This window comes from Mycetomoellerius zeteki, unplaced genomic scaffold (genome assembly GCF_001594055.1).
Source record: "Mycetomoellerius zeteki isolate Tzet28-1 unplaced genomic scaffold, Tzet1.0 scaffold407, whole genome shotgun sequence".
Taxonomy (NCBI): Eukaryota; Metazoa; Arthropoda; class Insecta; order Hymenoptera; family Formicidae; genus Mycetomoellerius; species Mycetomoellerius zeteki.
The window spans coordinates 295,833-319,216 of NW_017257400.1; the positions used below are offsets into that span (position 1 = coordinate 295,833).

The 23,384-nt window shown below is 31.2% G+C and overlaps 1 protein-coding gene across 2 annotated transcripts; it reads left to right on the forward strand.

Annotated features, from left to right (window-relative positions):
- The first annotated feature begins 12,393 nt into the window (after positions 1 to 12,393).
- Positions 12,394 to 23,070, forward strand: NT1 (Neurotrophin 1). Of its 2 annotated transcripts, none has more exons than XM_018453707.1 (10): positions 12,394 to 12,715; positions 15,743 to 15,907; positions 16,646 to 16,945; positions 19,604 to 19,712; positions 19,787 to 19,910; positions 20,469 to 20,630; positions 20,930 to 21,088; positions 21,735 to 22,072; positions 22,145 to 22,415; positions 22,614 to 23,070. In XM_018453707.1, the coding sequence occupies exons 1-10, from the start codon at positions 12,683 to 12,685 to the stop codon at positions 22,837 to 22,839; spliced, it is 1,887 nt and encodes a 628-aa protein (XP_018309209.1). In that variant the 5' UTR covers positions 12,394 to 12,682; the 3' UTR covers positions 22,840 to 23,070. The 2 variants fall into 2 exon arrangements, with proteins under 2 accessions (XP_018309209.1, XP_018309210.1); XM_018453708.1 differs by having other exon boundaries at positions 15,743 to 15,886.
- Positions 23,071 to 23,384: the final 314 nt, after the last annotated feature.

Consider the following 23,384-nt stretch of genomic DNA (forward strand, 5'->3'; position numbering starts at 1 on the left):
TTGTATTTAGCTAAATTTTTCAATGCTTTAGCAAAACCGTTCTTTCAATGTACGAAATTCCCCGATTCGCACATAAAAATCGCTATCCGTCCATAAACTCGAATTCGTCCAGTATATGTATTTGCATGGGTCTCATTATCGTTGTGCAATAGCAGAGTGTAATGGCAAGATACGATGTTAATTTATTATTACGTGAATACGACATGTACTTGGCAGCAACGTTACGCTCATTTGTAATAATTACGAATGAACTTTTTGCCATCATTTGATGCTTCTATGATTTATTTGAAGTACATGTATAATTAATTATGCGATTTTTATCTTGCTAAAATACGCAGAACGTAGAACACAGGAACGCTGTAACACGCGATGCTGTGATAAATGATAAAAAAATTACATAAACGTGGTATTGAAGCGCAATGAAAGTTTAAAAAGTCCGCAAAAATGCAAGTATTCCATTTAGAATAGAGTGTTATTGGGTAAGTAGCATTTTTACAATTAGTCATACACGATATGTCGCTTGTAAATCTTTCGACATTTCGTCTTATTAATTTTATTTATAAACGAGAATGTATGCATTGAGCAATGATTGTGCGCAATTGATGATTTGAAGGCGTATTGTATTTTACAATATTGCTCAAAAGTTTCAATAAATGGTAAAATTTGTAGAGTAAAAATAGAAAAATTGTTCTCATGTTTTACATTAAACATTTATTAACTCAAATTATTTTCTGTTTGCTCACTTTTGTAATTTTCACCTTGTTTCAAGAATCGTAACAAACTCCTTGGACTATATATTTGCTCACTAGTATCTATGTTTTGAATTTCCTTATTTTTTCTTGGTGTAAAAACCAAATTAAGAATACAGTATGTCAACATTTTTTGTGTTTAAATATAAAAAGAACCCAATACATAAGTATTTGACAAATATTCACATTAAAAAAACAGTATTTATTGAATCTTTTAAGCGATATTGTACATAAATTATTTTTTTATTAAAAAAGTATTTCGATCAAGAGTCACATCAAAACACTAGCGGATATTATTTTTAGTAGAGAATTCTGCCTTAATTTTTTGATATTCATTTATTATTTTGAGCGAAAGAGAACCTAGCCAGAGATGATTGATCGATCAACATCGATCGACTAATCATTTTTGGGAAGGCAATTTACAGAAAGACTTTAGTTCTCCACGTTAAACTTGGATGACACAACGAGACTCAGCTCTGCGTCACGACTTGTACATACTGTGTCACTTGCGTAATATATACATATATATATACATATAAATATTATATTTACGATAAATATTATATTTGCCGGAAATCAAAAAGAGATGTCCCACTCTCCGAACCGCATTACTCGCCGTAATACTGTAACAATAATTCTCGCTATTAATCGTCGTTAGGTATGTGCATCTCGTGTTTCCAATCGCGCCCAATGCGTTTATACTTAATCATTCTAGTCTTTCGCGACGCGTTTTAGGGCGACGATCGATATCGATTACATCGCACGCTATTTTCCTTTTTTATTCTTCACTTTTATGAGCTTTACGAATTCGCTCAAAATTGCGACAGCATACATAATATACCGCAGTCGCTTAAAAAAAAACCGATTAAAGCCCCTGTTGTCAGTTGATTATTAAGTATTTTTTATCTTGCTATTTTCTCCTGCGACATCGTTTCCATTTTGATACGACTCGTCTCCGTTTGTCGTTACTATTTGAGACATCGCTCTCGATGAGATATATTGTATTTTGCGCATTACTGCCGCGAATAAAGTAGTTGCGACCAACACTGTATGTAGACTCGATTGTATTAAGAACTTTTGTCAGTAAACATTGTGAGAAAATTCAACTGTTACGTATTTTATTCAATTTCATTAAAATTTAACATACGATAACATGTTATTTCGGCATTTTTCAGATTTGACAAAAATTATACCTTTACTGAAAATTTGTCTCAGAATTTTTTATATAATTTTTCAAAATTTTTATATAAATTTCAGATTTTCAGAAGTACCGAAAAAGTCTACATCTTTTATAGAATTCTTTATATACTATATATAAATTCTGAAATATTCTCAGATTTCTCATTCTATAATTTCCGATGAAATGAAATTTGAAAAAGTTTATAGAGTATTTTTTTTTAAATTATAAAATGAAAAGCTTAGAATATTTCAGAATTCACGTACATGAAAAATTCTATGAAAAGAAGTAGACTTTCTCAGTATTTCTGAAAAGTGTTCTAATTTATATAAAAATTCTAAGAAAGATTTCACCATAAATGATGTAAATCATCGTGCGTACAATATTTTCCTAGAACATTTCAGCAATATTGCAACAACATTGCAACGCAATATTACTGGAATGTTCCGTGCTATCTGGATTCCGACTACCACTTCCTTTGCTAAGTGTTTAAAATAGATAGCCTCGAAAGTGCGAAAAATAACGGCGTGAAATATGGTGGAATCACCATCGCGTTGTACGTACGCACATTAATTTACAACGCAAAAGATCGGCGGTAAAATTACGGTTATATGTTGTAAAATGTAATTTGTTCGTTGACTCTACCTCCATACCTGGGGTAAAATTACCAAAGTCATTCATATTTGTCTTTTCAGAAAACGCAAATAATCTTTTCTATCGTTAAAAATGCTGGCTTTATGCAAGCAGTAGATAAAACAACTATCTGTGCACAAGCTTATCTTGTTTCGAATAATTTTATTTGAAGAAGAAATATCTTAAAACACACTTTGCGATAAGATATCTTGTTTCTGATGAAATACAAAATTTTCATTCTTACTGATATTATATATCAAATAATGCACTTTACAACAAGAAGGTATCTTTTTCATACAAAATCATTTCATGGAAGGGTGCAAACGATTTTTATTTACTGCATATGATTAATGAAAAGTCTTGTTATTAAAAAAAATAATGGATCTAATAAATCTAGATCTAATGGTTCTAATTATGGATCTAATAAAAAAATCACACAATATAAATATTTAATACAAGTATTTGGTTCAGCAATATAATTTATCCAATACTCATTATTTCTTAATTAAATTTAAAGGAAAGATATCTCAATTCTAAGAATAAATAAATTTTGTATAATAATATAATAATTTAACAGCTCATAATGACTTTATGATATTTTTAAATCGCAGATATCGAATTCTGATCTCTCAAAGCGTTGGAATAAAGGAAATCACACAACCCAGGATTTTCTCTCTTCAGAAGTTATCTCGGACCGCGTCGGCTTACTTCTCTTTCAATTAGAAGGCGGGTTTTGCCTTCGGTCCTCGTGATTTATGAAATCGCGTCCGCGACGGACGCCGTAGATTTACTGCAACAGGAATATGGATTTATGCGCGCGAACGCGTCCCGGACGAGATACAGGCACGGTATGCAAATACGTTCAATGCGTTTTGTCAAAGTCCGCGGGCTAAAAGGAGGTGGGCAGCAGAAATTTACAGGTGCCACCGTGCCTATACTCTGGAGGAGAAGGAGGCAAGGTCGAAGGAATCAGATTCCCGGCCGGGATATCGATCTGGCGATCGCCGTTTCCAGGCGCGAAGACGTAAAAGAGATGGCTTAATGAAATTAATTAAGACCTCCCCATCTTTCTTTCGCCGTGGCGATTTGATCGCGCGAATTTGAAACTCTTTTGCGTCGGTTTTATGTATAATTATTTCGGTCCAACAAAATTATTTTCAGATTTGTATCCATGCTAAATTTTTAGATACTTTAGTCTTATAAAACAGTCTTTTCTACATCTTTTTAAATATCTCTCAGGAAAAATTGTTTTTTAAGAACACAATTAAAATATATACTAGAATTTCTTCTTATATCTTCTGCATATCTGAGACTAATTCGTATTAACTTTCTCTAAGTATTTTTTAATCGATTTTGATTTCTAGGCATTTTCACGCTTATCTGTAATTATGATAAACCATTTTTTTAAGGATCACGTTTAATTTTATCGAAGTTACGGTGTACGCGTATACGATAATAAAAATGTCAACGTCCGGCTATTTTCATCGCGAAAGGCAATTAAAACATAGGAAATAATAAGTGCAATTGTAAAATTAATATGTTTTATATTTTCAGAGACTGAAGGAATTATTACAATAATTAAGATTGATCTGCATTTTATCGTTAAAGATATGTAAAAGATATTTGCTGCACCGAAAATTCGTGGAACGTATTTTTCTTGCACGCAAATAATTTTTACATTTAACTTTTACCCCTAGAGGCCAGGGTTGGGTAAGTTAACTTTTTTTTAAACTAAGTTAAGTTAAGTTAAGTTAACAGTTTTGAAAATTTATTTTAACTAAGATACAAGTTAATCCATAGTGAAATTAATTTAATTAAAAGTTAAGTTAATAAAAAAAGTAATTGAAAAGTTAAAAGTTAAATTTGATCCGATCAACCAAAAAAAGAAGAAAAAGGAAAAGTTTGATCATTTTACATAATTTTTCGTATTTTTCCTTTCTCACGACATATTTATTAAAGAATCTAGTTATTTTTGTTCACAAGTAACGATTATACAATACAAAATTACTAAATTATATACTCATTATCCTCTCGCATTGTGTCTGAGGATTAACTTAAAAAAAATCAAATTAAAAGTTAATAGTTACCGATAAAATGTAACTAAATTAAGTTAAAATTAATTAACTTTTTAACTTAACTTTTATCTTTTTAATTTAACACTACTCAATCCCGCCAGAGGCCATATCATAATCAGGTTTTTATATAATAGCGGTCTTGGTTCTTGGATGCGTGTCTCGAAATCGTAAGTATCGGCTTACTCTCATCAATATCCATGATAGGGTATCCAGAGTGTACCTATCCGCTCCATGCAGTTGTCTTCACTCTTCGAAGCTGGGGACAAGTACGACGTGTGTCCGACGCTGTGGATCGTTATCGTAAATTGGATCACATTCCTGAAATCTCGAGAAATAACCATAAAATGTCCCGCACTCTTTTATGGCAACGGATTCCCTTGTATTTGATGACGGAACGATGAATCCGATTATCTTGCGACATCATAAGCTCCGATCAAATCGACATTTCCCCAAACATAAAAAAGAAAATACAAATTGTAAAGTATGATAGAAGAGAAAACGACTGCCACTTTATGTACTAACAAAAAGTTTATTGGTAATATTTTAAAGGTTTAGCATTCCAAGGCAGAAAAATTAGGCCAATTTAAAAGCACAACTTGCATATATTTCTAGGTTTTTTTCAAATGCAAGGCGAACGAAAATCATGATAATTGCGATAAGATAAAGTGGGAGAGAGTCAATGATTTCAGTCACACATTTATGACGTTGCTCTTTTTTGCGTATCACGGAAGTAAAATGAGAATCTCACTGATCTTTCCAAGATGATACGTCATATATTTCTATAATCGGTACACTAACTGATGATGATGTCTCCTAAGGAGAAACTAATCATGCTTTTAGCATATTCTTTCGAAAGTTCAATTAGAAGATACTTATATCAACGTCGACGTGCTAAGCTATTAATCTTCTAGAAATATAGCGATAACCATAAATTATAATTATATAAATATCTTCTTGTACCTCTTCTTGTACTTTATACAGTTTAATGATGACCTTGCAACAAAAATCAAAAAGAATTATTTTATTTCTTATATTTTTGAATAATTTTATTTTTGTCTATAAACAATTATATGTTATAATTTTATTTTTCTTTTATTCTTCATATTATAATTTCTTCTTATCTGCATATCCGTGACTGATTCGTACTAACTTTCTCTAAGTATTTTTATAATCGGTCCTTGATCTCCAAGCATTTCTCGTTTATTTATATGTATATAATTATGATAAACTATTTCAAGGTCACGCTCAATTTTATCGTTACGGTATACGCATACGACGGCGACAAAAATGTCAATGTTCGACTATCTTCATCGAAAGACTTTCGCCGCAAAATCTTCCAAGAGCCTCATAGTCATAACCCTTACGTGCGCTCCTTTCTAATCCATGGGAGTTAAGAATCGAAGCGCAATCAAAGGAATACTCGTGAACTCCGTGTTCCACTTTCATTCATAACGCCACCCAATATCACACCTTACCTAATTTTTTTTTCTTATAAAGATGCCTGTCATTGTAATCTTTTAGAAATCGAGTGTTATAAGAAAGCCATCTATAACCTCACCATGCTGATTCATAACTTCCTTATTTTCCAGCCATCGATCGTTAAAATATTTAGATATTCAGGGTACTGGAATACGAGATTAGATGAGTTCTTCAGTCGTCTCTGTCCCACTTTAGTTCGTGTAGACATAAACATGTTTCGTTTCAATTCCGAAATCACGTATCTTAAAAATATGAAGAATTGAGAGCAAGTGTATTAGAATGAAATATACCTATACACAGAAAATAGACAACACTGAACAACAAATTTTAATTGACATTTTGTTTCTCAAGTATATAACAAATGTTTTTTGTTCAGGGTTTTTTAAGGCCTTTAAAGATTTTTCATGCTAAAAAGGACGCTTTTGAAAAAATTCTATCCTTCAATTTTTAGAAATTCCATTCAAATTAAAATAATAAAATTTATTGACAATATTTAAGAAAATATTTAAAAAATTATATTTATGTACAAGAGAGAGAGAGAGAGAGACATTTCTTTTTCTCAACATCTGAAAAGTCATTCTTATATGTTTTACTCCGTCAAGTAAAAGAACATATTTGTAAATTGTTTAAAATGTTCAACAATAAACTTCGCGATTTCTCAAAATCTATGTAAATAATGGAATTTTAACTATATATTTTTATTTTAACCTTATATCTATTCTAAAATTCAATAGCTAAAAATACATAATTATCATCATTTAGATGTTGAAAAATATCATAGAAATCTTGTAAATCAGTCTAATTAAATTGTGTCATATTTTGGAAACCATAAAATATCATTTTTTTATTTTATCAATTGCGTAATATTTTACAGAACAGATATTTTTATAAGATATGTTAAGAACACATAATACTTATCGGAAATCTCTGATCCGCTTCGTTCTAATTAGCATAATTTTACGAACGTGGAGATTTATAAGACGCGACCTACATTTTCTGTGTTTCTTCTGGTCGGCGGCATTTCACTTGTCCGCGATTCAGACGCGAATCCGAAAAGAGAAGAATGATACAATCAGGCTCGAAGAAATCTCAAAGTAGCGATTAAAAAATAAAAGTAAACCTGTTTCCAGAATGGAACCGGCGCCACGTAAGAATTGTCTGAGAAATTCATTTACCTACGAATTCAACGAATGTTGTCCCGTTTCGGGAAGAGAGAGGCGCAAATGAATTGTATCTTTAAGATGTAACTAAATAATTGCATATGATTATGTTATATTTTAAAGGTAATATACACAGGGTTGGGTAAGTTAACTTTTTTTTTTAACTAAGTTAAATTAAAGTTAACAGCCTTGAAAATTTAACTTAATTAAAATACAAGTTAATCCATAATGAAATTAATTGAATTAAAAGTTAAGTTAATAAAAAAAGTAATTGAAAAGTTAAAAGTTAAATTTGATTCGAACGAATAACAAAAAAAAGAAAAAGGAAAAAGTTTGACCATTTTACATAATTTTTCATATTTTTCCTTTCTCACAACATATTTATTAAAGAATCTGGTTATATTTGTTCACAAATTACGATTATACAATATAAAATTATCTATTCTAAATATATATTCATTGTGTTTAAGGATTGACTTCAAAAAAATTAAATTAAAAGTTAATAGTTACCGATAAAATGTAACTAAATTAAGTTAAAAAGTTAAGCGTCTAAAATGTAACTAAGTTAAGTTAAAATTGATTAACTTTTTAACTTTTTAATTTAACTTTTATCTTTTTAATTTAGCACTACCCAACCCTGAACATGATTTTTTAAGAATTATAACATATTTTTCGGAAAAAAATTTCTTCCATGTGATTCTATAGAGAATATCCGTGAACATTTTCTGTTTCGCCTTCCAATTGTTGGTTCTTCCCACGCTCGCCTGAACATCCGAATTTACGTTCTCACAATTTATAAGGTTTATTCTGCTCATTCTTAGATTGTAACATCATCAGGTCACGTAATGTCGATTTATGGATCGGCAAAAATATCGATCACCTGTCTATCGGACCATCTTATAAAGTGACGGGCGAAGCCAAAGGTACAACAAAGTAAATTGTAACTTTTCAATTAACTTCAAATAATAGTACCATTGAAACGCGAAATTTTTTATTTTAATATTTATGTTATGCTATAATGTGTATTTGTGACTATAATTGCATGGTAAAATAATTATAAATAGCAGCTCCATTTTTATAGTTATTACTATTAGTAGATAATAGAGGAGAAGGTAGTATTATGACCAGTGTATATATTGTGGCCTCCCTTAATATCTCCGCTATTATGTAGCGAATCCTAATGATTACTTATGGAATTATTATTTCAGTAGCTCGTCGTTACATCATGACACTAATATTACCAATACTCAACAACCAGCACTTATTATAACGCATTTTTACTTTCAAGTATTTCGAAATGTTTCTCAGGTATATTTTAGCATTTAATTACACCTACTTCCTCATTTTTCTTAAACTTGAGCGTATTATCACATGAATATATGTATTTTTGAATGTGTTATTTGCTATTTAACATTTTATTTGACTGTATATATTTTGAGTTATGCAAATTTAAACAATACCATGGCATTTTGCTAATGTGGCCCTCTATGAATATTGATTACTCACGATCTCTCTTTTGAAGTTTTTTTATCAAAATCATTATTTGATAATCGATTGTAGCTGTAATTTGTATTGTTAATTTATAGCTTGTTTTTATATTACGTGTACTATTTTTAATACTGAGCAGCTTATATGCAAAAGTTATGTGAATGTATATACATTCATTTGCATACATTTTAAAATATTTTACTTTTTTGTTAATTTTGTAACCAAATACTGTTTTCTAAACAAAAATAATTGTCAAGTTTTAAACTTAAATATTGATTATTAACAAAGTTATTGTGTAAAATATAACTGGGGTGCCATAATACTACCTTCTCCTCTATTGTATAATGTTAATAATAATAATTATATTTATATAATTTTATATACAAAAATATAGTTGGTACAAGAATGACTAGATATAATTTACGGTTATTTTTTATAATTTTGGATTAACTATATATATATGTAGATTTTTTATATAAAAAAATATAAAATTATACTAATAATTATTAACATAATTATATTTATAGTTAATGATAGCAGTAATATAAATAAAGCTCCTAATCATAATTATTTTATCATGCAATTACAGTCACAAGTATCAAACACTTTTCTCTCATTGTATCTTATTATTAGCTGAGTAACTTTATATCACCTTTTTATTATGATAATGTTATTACATTTTTATCCGATTAACTTAATGCTCTTGTGAAAATATAATAATAGTTCAACTATTAAAAAGCATAGTAACAATTTCGAATATATCGCTGATGATAAAACATTCTAAAGGCCTCGTTTCCTAGAACGAATGTCCTTTATTCCATAATACTCATCCTTTCACGAAAGTAGGCTGGTAATTCTTAATATCGGAAAATTATGCTTTATTCACGACTTCTCTGAAACAATTTATCGCGCACCAGATAAAACGTCTTCTAACGATGGCATTGCTTATCGTATGCCGCTGTGGTAACATTTAACACGTCGCTATCTGAAGACAGTAAGTACTGCCTATCGTACAATGAAATATCATTTGAGCGTAGCGTAAAACTACCGCTTTCACCCCTTCCACCGTCATCAAACAGCTGTTATTAGAAACGAAATGCGGAGTTTGACGGGGAAACTGAAGTTCGAATAGTATAAAGCTGCGGCGAATTTCGGACACAGCGTTATTTCCGCGGAGAAGAAAGTCATTATCGTAAAAGGTTTTAAGCCGTACGTCACTTCCCGTTATTTTACCATAATTGCTCTCACCACAAATGAAAACAGAAGCATCGTGACTTTTTGAAAACCTTTGTTTGAGTATTGTCCATAATTTTTCTGTGATTGATAATATCCATGATATATTTAATGTTTGAATTACAAAGTTATTTAGAAAGATGTACAAAAAGAATTGTTTTGCTGAAGCGTATAAAAATTTAACTTGATATAAATCTAAAAATAATATTTTGATGATCCAACAAAATTATTTTCGAATCTGTATTTAAACTTTTAGATACTTCAGAAAAGAATAAAATTTCTATTCCTTTTGTGCATAATACGTACAAATTAATATTAATTTTGTTAAATATTAATGTGTTACAAGGTTTCTGTTTCTGAACATCTAAGTGATGATTCTTATGTATTTTTAGTTACTACAAAAGAATATACGATTCAAAAAGTTCCATCATCCACAGATTTTGCATGTAACATATATGTAAATTTTATTTTAACTGTATCAGCGCGAAATTTAGATTTTGTAAAAATGAGAGATATTAAAAATGCGCTAATAATAATCATAATGCAAAATATAATTATTGTAAGAAAGTGTTTTCTTATTTTGCGATTCGTATGCTTATCTTAAAGCGATCTTATCACGCCTTTAAACATGACTCGCGTCGAAATTGACGTAAATATTGCAGTACATGCAAAATAACACTTTCGCCGTTTACTTTTTTATGGGTATTACATAGATCATTTGATATTGCAGTGCTTTGTGCACTTTCCAAGCAATTTTCTGTTGCTCTAAGGCGAGAAAGTTTACGATTGCATGGTATTTCTAGCAGTAAATGCGCTATTATACAATTCTTAATTTACAAGGCTTAATCGCCAAATTATTTAATTCCATAAATAAGACATGGTTATCCAGTCGTAAATAACTTGTCATTGCAGTTTTTTTGACATCGTCGTTTTTGGAAGTTGTCACGATGAATATGTCAAGAGCAATAAAGCGCATAATCGATATTCCATCGTAAAAAAACATCAGGCATAAAAATTGAGCAACTTTCTCTAAACATTCGTATACTGTTAATCGCGCTATCAGAAGACAGCAATTATAGAGAAAATGACTGTATCTTTTAATTCATTATGGTACTTACGCCGATTAATTTCTTTCGACAGCCATTTTCTAAACGAGACGAGTACCTAAGTAGCTAGCCGAGCGTAACATTTTATAATAACAAAAAGAGTGTTTTCGAAAGCGCGTTGGACTACGAGTTGAATCATGCGTGAAAATTCAAATAACCTTCGAGTAACAAGTAAAAGTGTCTGGTCTTTCTCTGTCTAGCGCAATTTTACATTTCTCAAAATTATTTTAGGTGATTCTTTATGTATCTCTTTACAAGAATACTGAATCTAGGATTGATTAATTAGAAAAATGTTTGAAAAGTATATTTTAACTTTAAAATTTACTATTTATATGCATTAAAGAAAGGTCGCCTAAAATTCATGAGAAAAAATCCTGATTTTCTATCGATATATAGATTGCCGAAGACATTCTATCCGTAATTTGTAGAGTCACCTGCTTCACGCACGCGACAAAAAGATCGTTGTGATCAATCGCGAAGAAAAACTTTCTCAACACAATAGAGTGTCACATGAAAAGTACAAGATCCGGAATCACAGATAGAACAGCATGCTGCTTATCTGTTAACCCGATAGATACAGCAGTAACATGCACGGTGTCCTACGTTTTCTCGCATTTCTTTTAATTTTTTACCAGTTTAAATTTAATCTTTTTAGAAGAGAAAATTAAAAAATCTTTTTTTAAAATTTTTTTAAATACTTTTATATTTAATATTTTTAATTATTTAATTAATAATTAATTAATTGTTATTTTATAATTATTATATAATATTTATTTTATTATGTAATATCCTTAATTTAAATATTTTTATATAATGTGCAAATAAAAAATCCATTACATTTTGTTAAAACAAAATTTGCTTCAAATTAAATAAAGTTTTATTCCTGAAATCTTCAGTCATCTTTGTCATACGGAAGTTGTCGACATCTTTTAGGTACGAAATTTAAATTAATGAGAAAATAATTAGACAGAAGAAAGTGTGGTGAATCTGAAACTTCTTGTAAACCATGGATACAAGAGTACGATGCTGCCTGTAATCTATTGACCGAGAGTAAAGCCGCGCTCTCTCGCACGGATGGAGAGGAGGAGCTCGGCTGGCCGACTTCTTCCTTCTCTCCGATACGACACGCTTATCCACCAACCCGACGACCGTCCAGTTTTCTCGGTCACGGCTGCACGAGGGGGAGATCCCGTGTTCCTACATTATCCCCACGTGGACCATGCGGGGAGGCCCTTCGTCTTCTACCACTACGAGAGAGCTGACGTTTCGCGCCAGTTCAAAGAGCAGATCGGCAGCAAGTGGATTTGACTAACGAACATCGGTACCGAGAGATCCTTCTCGAAGGAGGTCGTTCATATCTGGGTTTGATTTGTTTTTAAGAAGGTTTCGCAAGCATAACCTGCGGAAATACACGATATTTGTGAAGAAAATACTTTTGTTGAGTGTTTAATGATATTGTTTTATGATAGTGTTGTGAGATATTGATAAATATATATATAATTGCAGTGGTGACAGTGAAATTCGGGATAATTGCAAATCGGTTGATACTAAAACTGTTAATGAGTCTTAGTGGTTTGTTAGGATGAGAATAGGACAGTCGTGCTGGGTGCTGCTGGTAAGATTAATTTTTTCTTTCAGCAACATATTTAATTTTAATTTTCTGTGACTGTTTAAAAATAGTAAAATTTCTTGATGCTTTTCTAACTTTTAATTATCCTCGTTAAATAATATTTTAATATTTGTAGAGTTGAATATTTTTAATATCTATCTTATAATTATTCGAACATATGCTCAAGGAACTTTAATAATAATTTTTATATAAACCATAGCTAAATTTTCTTTTTTTTTTTTAAAGTAGCTATTTAATGTTTAAGCCAATGTTAATTACAAGGTTATTAAAGATAATTTAAAAATGAAATAATTAAAAGGATAATTAAGGGGATGGGTGGAATAAAGGCCTAATTGTAAAATCTTGATATTAATAAAAATTAAAATAACTTGCTACTTTTTTATTATACACAAATGAATACAGTATCGAATGAATTTATGTAATGTCTTTAAGAAGTTACATGTTACAATACTTTTCTATTACGATCAATATTACATGAAAAAGCTAATTGCTAGAAAAAGGGCCGAAGTAGAATTGTGCCTTTATTCCATCCATCCCCTCAATTACAGTGTATAGTTGTTAGTATTCCTTTATCAATAACTGCATTTACGATAATTAATCTTTTAACTGCATTAAAAAAAAATAAAAAATAATTAATTGTATTAATTGTCGAATTCAAAGAAAGTTTTACTTGCTATCTTTGAACGAATGAAGTTTCTGATTCCTTCAGTTTCTTGACCGTATGATGTCAGTTTATCTGGTCCAAAGTAGAACAACCTTTGTCGCGACCTTGATCCAGCCGCTCGCTGGAATGAGGAAAAGTAATAGATGCTTCGTACATGTACTGGAATACCGAGTTCGCTCTCGCGCGAGAATTTGCGAAAGGCTCTTCATCAATGCGATAAATATGGAAACTGACTCGAAATACCCGTCACGAAATGCTCAAATGCAGTCACGCGATTCTGCTCATCGTCGAAGAACCTATTGAATATCAGTGAAATCGTCTGCTCGTGTCGACGATTATTGGGTCATTACGATTATAAAATGACCGGCAAGATAGGTCTTTAATCTTAATAGGCTGGAGTAAAAGAAGCATGTAAGAACATATTATAACAAAAAAGAACGTTAACTTAATTAAATTTCTCTCTTATATATATTTTATTTTGACACTGAGAGAAAAATTTTTGATATATTTCTAACTATAATTGTATGATAAAATAATTATGGTTAGAAGCTACATATTTGTTATTATTTCTATAATATTAGTAATAATATGATATATAATATATAGTAATTATATTTATATTAATAATTATATTTAAAAAGTATGCAGTTGGCGTATAAAATGACTATAATTTATAAAAATAGAATTAATACTATAATTATTTTACCGTGCAGTTATACTCACAAATACCAAACGCTTTTCTTTTAATGTATATCTGATCAAATTCTTCATTCTGTAATAATAAGTGAGAGCAAAGAATAACTCAACCCTTGATAAAGATAAAAAAAACTATAGATCTCTCTTTCTCTTTCTCGTGCAATTTCTAACTTTTATAAATTTGCTTACAAACACCGTTCGGTTTCACACACATTTCACCAAAGTAAAAAGAAATACATATTTAATAACTGAATAATAGTTGAGGCATTCTTCGTCATGTTAAAACTGAGAAGTGGGTTCTCTTAGAGTTGAAGGCGTATATTACATCGCGTGCATTATATGGTTAATAAATTCTCACGTGCGTGTATATAGTTGCATCCTGCATTTGTTGCTCGATCATAGTTTAGCTTAGCGAAACTAAGTTGCCTTTATTAGAGTATCGAGAAGAGATATTCTCGTACATACGAAACGATTTTGTTCCATTAGATCATAATAAGAAATTAATAAACGTTAATTGCAAGAATATCCGGTCCGATCTACTAACACTGATGAAACTTAAGCGCCAATAAATTTAATATTGCACCTATTCATTAATACGTCAAGTATAAATCTAGCGTTCACAGTTAATGACTAGCTTTCAATGTAATTATTTCTCATTCATAATAATTAACTCGTTTAGTTGAAAATAATTAAATTGGAAAATAAATTCATCAAATCGCTCAATTACAGGTTGCTGAGAGTCAACTTAAATAAAACTGACGATCATTTACTTTCACTGAAAATCCAAATCTTGGCGCATAAAAATGATATACATATAAATTACGTATATTGAAGTTATCAAGTCAAGTTTCATATTTATCGAGGCATGAAATCTGCATAATACTTTCGCGACGGTACGTTAAGAAGCTTCTTTTTCGACGATTGCGCAAAATCGCAATGCGATCTCTCGCATCCTGCGAAAGCTCATTGTAACTACTGCGCTTCCGGTGCAACGAACGTAAACTTCGCAGCTGACACGTTTCTCCGGACGGGCTTCCTTCTTGCAAAAAAAAAGAAGAAGAAGAGGAAAGATCTCTTGCGCGATAATCGATCCACGCTCTTGGCAAACAAGAGAGATACGTGTAACGTAATTTACGCTTCCTTGCGGTTCACTCGCGACTATGTATAGCGGCTTTGCACGCTCGTTACGATTGTTCTTTCCGGAAGTTGCATTTTATTGTCTCCGGCGCTGAACCACACACGCCGTTTTCACTCGCGATTCAATTAAATCAGCGTCTCGCGCGCGACGTCCACTAATTAGTGATATACCAAAATTAATTAACATTCTATTTAATTTGCTTATGAAAATTTATATTTTTTATTCGCAACCACGTCTTCCTAGATAACTGTGTTAATTATAATTTACCGTATTAATAAGATTTAGATAACATCCTCTTAACACTTCTGACAATTAATTAGGCAGGTAGAGACGTAATAACGCATAATGTAATTCTAGAGTTATTAATGCGTTGCATGTAATGCTTAAAGAGGTGTAATTATTAAATTATCTACTAATATTATCAACGATAATTAAGAAAAATGTATCGCAATACGCAGCGTGCAATTTTTTATTTAATAATATTAAGTGAATTAAATTTTATTTGTTTTTCTAGGTAGTCGTGCTACTGTCCCCAATCCATGCCAAAAAGAAGAACACCGACAATGTCGATAAGGCCGACGATGGCGAGAAAACTCAGGAGAAGATATCAACGTCTCTCAAGCTCGCCGATGAGGATGTCGAAAACAGGACGAGTAAAGTACGAGGAGTAGTGACATCCGTGAGTGGGCACGTTTTCATCGAGGACTTTCGAATGACATTCATCTAATATTGCTTCTTCATTTTTCATAAAATATGGATTGTAAAGAAGAAAACGTAAAAGTCTGTACATGAAAAAAATTCGTGGCACTTAAAGCCTGACAGATTGCTGATTTGTAAATAGATATTATATTTGATTAAATGAAAGAATAGTAATACATTATAATATTATAAATTATTTTATCTAAATCTTCGTAAGATTAAAATCGATAAAATAAAAGATCGCACAAGATAACTGTACTCTAGTAGCCAATGCATGCATGTGTATACATTTATATATGTGTGTATACATATATGTATATATATAACAGTTTAATAAGGTCACTATTTATATTTACAGTACAATTAACTTTACAGTATAAATTTTTTTTTTTTAATTGATCTTCCCAAAACGATAACAGTGATTTTAAATCGATCTATTTTGCGAAAAATTAATTTTTCTAACTTATTTTAAATAGATTTCTTTATAAAAGATTGCTCCTTTTTTAACAAAAAGGATTATTTCAAAGCGATCTGTTTGCAAAAAATCTATTTTTAACGATTTGAACCGGCGGTCGCACATTCTACTTTTTCAGTGTAAACAGATCATATTGGTTATATCTATATCATAGTTACCTTATTATTTGGATATATATTTGGATATATATTCGTAGTCATTGGCTTTACATAAGTAAAATACTAATACTCTTTATTCTTGTAGGCGATGAAGACACCGGAGAAGCGGGAACAAATCGGCGAGGTAATACCAATAATACGTAGCATGTCGCAGACACAAAAGCTGGCAATGGCAACTCTAATCTCCACTAGAATATCCAATAACGACACAACCTCTTCGCCACTTGAGGAAGTCCGGTCTCTTCTCGGCGGAAACAGAAAAAACGCGACTAGAGATTTGATGCTGCCGATCAGCATAGATATAGCGAAGATCATATCCAACGATTCCGACTCCGAGGAGAGCGAAGAGGAGGACGAGGACGAGATGCCCGAGGCGTTACCTGAAGTGAGTTAAAGCGCGTACCTATAAAAGAATAATATCATCTTTACGTGATGCACGTGATCACGCACAAATGATCTATCGCATCGACTTTTTCCTACCATCGGAGAACGGTAGAAAGTCGGAGTTTGACGTGTCCACTTTGTCGTAAATTTCAGCAAGATTTATTTTACCGGTTAATAAATATGTATATTTTTTCTGGCAATGCTTATAAATATCGGTTTTTATATATACATGCAGTCATTAATAGATTCGAGCCTTACGACGATTTCTAAATTATCGAGTTGAATTATTTATGGCATAAATATTTAGATCCTTGATTACTTTTATGCAGATTCTAGATTGATGCATTATTTTTACTTCCGATTAAATTGAACCTTAATTGAACACTTTTATATTATGATCATTACTTCATTATTTTAATTATTTTAAATATATTAAAAATTATTTTACACATGGAAAGAACAGTTCTGCTGAAGTATCTAAAAATTTAGCTAGTTGCAGATCTAAAAATTTTATTGAGCTGTCAAAATAATTAGATATTTAGAACTCAAGCTGATTCTAGAATTTTCTATTTGAATTTTTAACAACATTGCAACGCTCGTTATGCTTGAATTTCCTACATAATTATTTTGATATTCCAACAAAATTAATTTCAAAGCTGCATCTAGCTAAATATTTAAACATTTTAGTAAAATTGTTTTATTCGTGCAATAAAAATGAATTTAAGGCTTCTTTTTTCAAAGCAATAATAGAAAAACAAGAAATATAATATCCGGAAATAACTAATATATTTATATAATATAAAATATCTAATAATAAAAAAGGGCAAGATATTCTATATTAAAAAGAGCAAGAAAAGTTCGTATTTTTTTTATTTCTATGCCACTATTTCATTTACTTTTTATACATATTTTTAAAAATTTCCTATTATGCAACATTATCATATATTTTATAAGGATTTAATTTTGTAATTAGTTTTTTCTCGCAAGCTTCATCAATTGAATTTATTTCCGGCTTATGCCACATGGTTTAAAGGAATAACATTCGTCGAATCTTCATTCAGTTTAGATTGAGGCATTCTTGGATTTAGAATGGGCGCATCGTACGGTTTCACTTGTATCGGGCGACCTTTAAACAGCGCCTTTTATGCAAGTACTTTCACGTGTTCGATATATTTTATTGCGACGACTCGTCGCAAGGACCATCTCTTGAATCTCGTGAGTGGTGTCGCGGTTACTATATGCCACCAGATATATCGCGCTAGAGAACGACTTTCCATTCCGGATATTAATTAGCGAGCGACTTGAACGGATAGGCGAATGTTGATTTATTTTGCGTGGGAATAGATAAACGGTATTACAGCGATCTTCTCTGAAGGCTCTAGAGAGAGTGATTGAAATTAAAAGTCCAATTTTTAAGTGTAGAACCACTTCAATATTTTTTCCCAAATAATTTATAACGGATTTATTTATTTATTTAAGCAAGGTAGAATTTTATATTATATTTAATTCAAGATACACTATAAAAAAAATGAAGGTGTAACATATTTTCTATCTATAATTTTAAATGTGCGATGCATGGAGCACACTTGGTGTAAATAATATTCCTGAAGTACACTTAGGTAAACGATCATTAAGGTCAGTGCACACAAACAATACTTATAGGCGTTTATAATTACAGAGAATACACCGCAAATTTAATGTTCGCACGTCAAAGTGCGATTCTAAATTTATTATGCATCGTTAGAATTAGTAAGCGACAAATTCGATCATGTTTATTATGTATAATTAACATCAGCAGAAAAAGGAGATAGAACTTAACTTTAAAAATGTCTCTTAACAATTACATTAAATGTCCTCGTTATTGTAATAAAATAATATAATAAAGTGTTAAAAGAATAAAAAATGAGTAAAAAATAATGGACTGGAACTTGAATAATGCAATTTTAATATGTAAATTTGATATTAGCACTAATGTAGCAAGACAAGTTTTAATTTAACATTGTTTTCCTCAGTCGTGATTATGTATGACTGAATTATTAAAAACGAAAACAAAAACATAATAAATATGTATAACATGAAGAAATCAAAGTAATGGAATTAAAATCAATACAAAGTAAAAATATAAATTAAACATCGTTAAAGGTATAAAAGCGAAGTGTATAATTAACGGTTGATTGAGTACTACAATTATGTTAATCCTCTGTATCATATTGAACAACATGTTGAAGTGAAAGTCTTCCTCTCTTTCATATCAAATAAAAATTTTTTATGTATTACAAATATTTCTTAAATCTGATAAGAATAAAGTAGCGTTTTCAACCTTTTTAATTTGTGACATATCCATCCAAAATCGAGGTACATTATTAAATGTATACTTTTTAATGCGTACCATAGATCTTTTATGAGATACCGCTAGTATGCCATTCAGAAATAAATAGTAATGTTCTAAAGTTTCAGTTTTTATAATTCAATTAAAATATAACGCTGAATATGCAAAGCAATAAAAAGAAAATAACGATCAATAAACGAGCAATAATAGATGTTTTATTAAAAAATATGTTAATATAATTTATTCAACCAATAAAATATATAGAAAACGATAATAAATGATAGCATGAATTTTGTAAGAATTTTTATAAACAAGTTTTCTAAATTGCAGGCTCAAGAGCTGCGGCTAGTTAGATCGCAAGAACGACGACGGCCTATAATCGTTAAATCAATACGGCCCATGAGGCCGTCTCTTCCGAACAGGAGGAACGTTTACACAGGTCAGTTTTCCCACGATAATCGACAATCGTAAATCGCAAAAATGGCATGAAATGATCGTTAATGATTTTCCTAGGTTTATCAAGGCCGCCCGTGATGCGGCCAACTAAACGGCCGAAAGATCCAAAGAGGAGGCCCACGGAAAACGAATGTACTTTCTTCACGAAGACGGTGTGTCTCGAGGCCAACGATTATCCGCAGTGAGTCTGCCCTGAACTTTCGTTTCGGCATTGAATTAATGACGAACATTGTTACGCGGCGATTTGCATACGACCGAGATTAAAATCGCCCGGCCCGTCTTAATTGGCAGGCCGGCGATTTTCACTTTCCGTATCTCCCCTTCTCGAGAGTATTAAAATAACTGCGATCGAATTGTAGAGATAAATAAAATATTGATCGTGTACGGGGCAAAATTTTAATCAGTAAAATTCAGACAAAGTACATTTTATTACAGAATTCTTAAAAATTTGAACAACGTGCATTATTAGAATTCTTGAAATTGTTTTTAATTTGTTAATTTTTTTACAAATTGATAATTTACACTAACCGACTTATTATGGAACTATGTATTGAGCAATTGTAATATCATTTCGTCGGTATTTCCTGCTAAATTCCTTTAAAATTTTCATTACTTGAAGCTATCATTCCTGTCTTTCAAATAAGTACGAAATAAACATGAAAGAAATTTTCCGTGTTGGAGAAAATATGCTATTATTCGCTTTCGCGAAAAAGCATTAATAATGACCTTAACTTTCTAGTGAGGCGATAATAAGAAGTTTAAGGTCCAATAAGGAAATGGTATCGGCATTGTTGACCGATTATAAGGCGCAAGACGGAAGCGCGGAAGAAAAATTGCCAAGCGCCCTACCGTTGGAGAATAAATACGAGAACAGATACGAGATTAACAATGAGATTAAAAGGTAATTCAAATATTCATATTTTTATTTATCTTTTAAAAATTACCAAGTTTTTATTTTTAGAATATTAATTTAATTTTAAATTTCTATCGTAACTTTAAATAAATAAAAATGATGCACGTATATAATAGAAACATTTAAAAATTATTTTCTTGCACGTTTTATATTTCAACAAATTTAATTAAAATAAATTATAAATAAGGCAAAGAGTTAAGATAAAAAAATAAATAATTACAAAATTAGAATTTTTTACAATTTAATGAAAATCACTTTTATTACTTATTACATTTTTTTGCTTTCAGGCGATCTGACAATCCCTTCGACAACGTAGAGGAGGGTTTCACCTGTCCATCAACTGTCAAATATGCTCGCCCGCAATTAGCAAGAGCTGCTTCCGGAGCATGGAAGTATATAATAAACACAGGTGAACACACCCAGACGATACGACTGGAAAAATGTTCGTAAGTATGACAACCAATATGTATTTTATTTGAAGAGAGAGTAATTTATTTGGACATTAATTTTGTAAATTTATATAATATTTCATTTAAAGAGACTAAATGAAGGGTATCAGAGTTATGAAATATTTGCCTGTTATAATTAACGTTAAAGTTAATACATATGATTTCTTCTTATGACAATATATTACTGAAAAAAATTATATATATATTGCATAAATTTGTAATGTCAAATTATACTCAATTTAAGTCATTTTCAATCATTCCTACAGGTCGCCACTCAATATGTCGTTAATTTAACTAAAACAGTGAAGTTAAACACTAACTCAAAAAATGTATTATATTTAACTTAAATTTAGTTTATTATTTACAAGTGTCTAATAATTTAGACGTTGTTTACTTTAAAACTAAGTAATTTAGCTACAGAAATATGTGTGAATTGATTAAATGATTGTTTTTTTTAATCATATGATTTAAAATATATTAAATACATTTTGACATACATGAAAGTTAAAAATAACACATTTAATTTAAAAAATTAGTTTAAATTTGACTTTTTAATACTTAACAGTATATAATGATTTTATTTTTAATATGCGTTTTTTTATTTTTTTACAATATTTAATAATATTTAATGTTTTTTTTACAGCAATCCACAGTCAAGTTGCTCGTTCATCTCAGAAAACTACCGTTCCTCCTGCATGCAAATCTACAACTATCACAGATTGCTGACCTGGGACCAGAAACTGGGACTCCACATGGACATATTCAAAGTGCCGACCTGTTGCAGCTGCCACGTGCACGGCTACTCCGAGATCTTCCCGCCGCATCAAAAGGATCCCCCGACGAAGCCCAAGGAGATGTTCCCGGGAGCTGATTTCGCGACGATCAACGACCAGAAGGACGATTTTCAGGATCTCAACAAACCAGTCGTCCTCAATCATATTACCAAGTATACTCCCAGCATAAACTTCGACTCTAGCCACGGTACTTTACCTCAGAATCATTCGCCATCACCTACATTGAACAACCTCAGCAAATACGTCTCGTTTTCTTCAGTGTCCAGCAACAAGAAGCCGGTGTTAGAGGTCAACCCGACGAGTAGACCCAGCTTTACTCTGCCTAGCAGAACTAGACCGAAGAAGCCCTCGCCGATCCCGCGGCCGTACGACAAATTGCCGCAACAGCATGCGCCCAACACGCGAGCACCGGGTTACAAAGGACCATTGACCAAGAGCAGCAGGCCTAATCGACTCAACAGGCCACCTTACAGACGAGAATCCACCGCTCACGAAGATTACACGGAGACTTCCCGTAATACGACCAGCCGGTGAGTAACGTATTTCACTTTACCAGTTTAGTATTTTCTAATTTTATAAAATATTTTTATAGGAGAAATAATCTCTGTCAGATTATGACATTTAGATTTGATAGGGAAATTATCCAGATTATGACTTCTATTAATTAATCTTACAATTGAAATTTAATACAATAGAAATCCTTGAAGTTATTAGGAATCATTTTTCAGATACAGTCAGCCGTACGATCAGGACGTGGATGCCACGTCGAGATTGCAGAACGGAGGCTTTGACGACGAATATCAGGAACCGCAAAGGAGAATCAACTATAACTATCACCCAATCATAGACTTTTTCAAGCCGGAGGCTTCCATGTTGCAATCCGCAGAACCGCAACTCGCTACCCAGTCGGCACCGGTCCAAAGTGACAACGCGTGGAAGCCGATGATATCTTAAATCCTAGTGTTCTTCCTTCGGAGTACCTGACATCCTATTTTAATGAAGATTCTAAATCATGTATTTCGCGAAATTCGCGTTTCTTACATTGATATCTACGATCGTGAGAGAATAGTATTTCCTAGAGAAAAATACAATGTTCTGTGCGGTAACATGTTCATTGTTTATGTGCCTCTAAGACTTTTTTATGTTGGATTCGAACAAAAGAAAAAAGAATCCAAAATTTAATTAAAATTATAAGTGAAGACTAGAGCCTACATGTAATTTAACACTTAAACATCTTACAAGGCACTTTGTATTATTATATAAATTTAAATAGATACTTTATCTAATTAGTTTTTCTTTATCGCCTAATTGGGTCATGCAAAGATATAGTAAGTGACGAGTAAATTTTTATTTAAATATTGCTTGAAGATTCTTTGTATATTAATAGTGAAAAGATAAAAGACATCAAAATAGATGTTAATATTATGGCCAAAATGGGTAGATGCAATGATTGTTTCACTATTTTCGGACTTTCGGATACGTTCGTCTCGATCTAATAT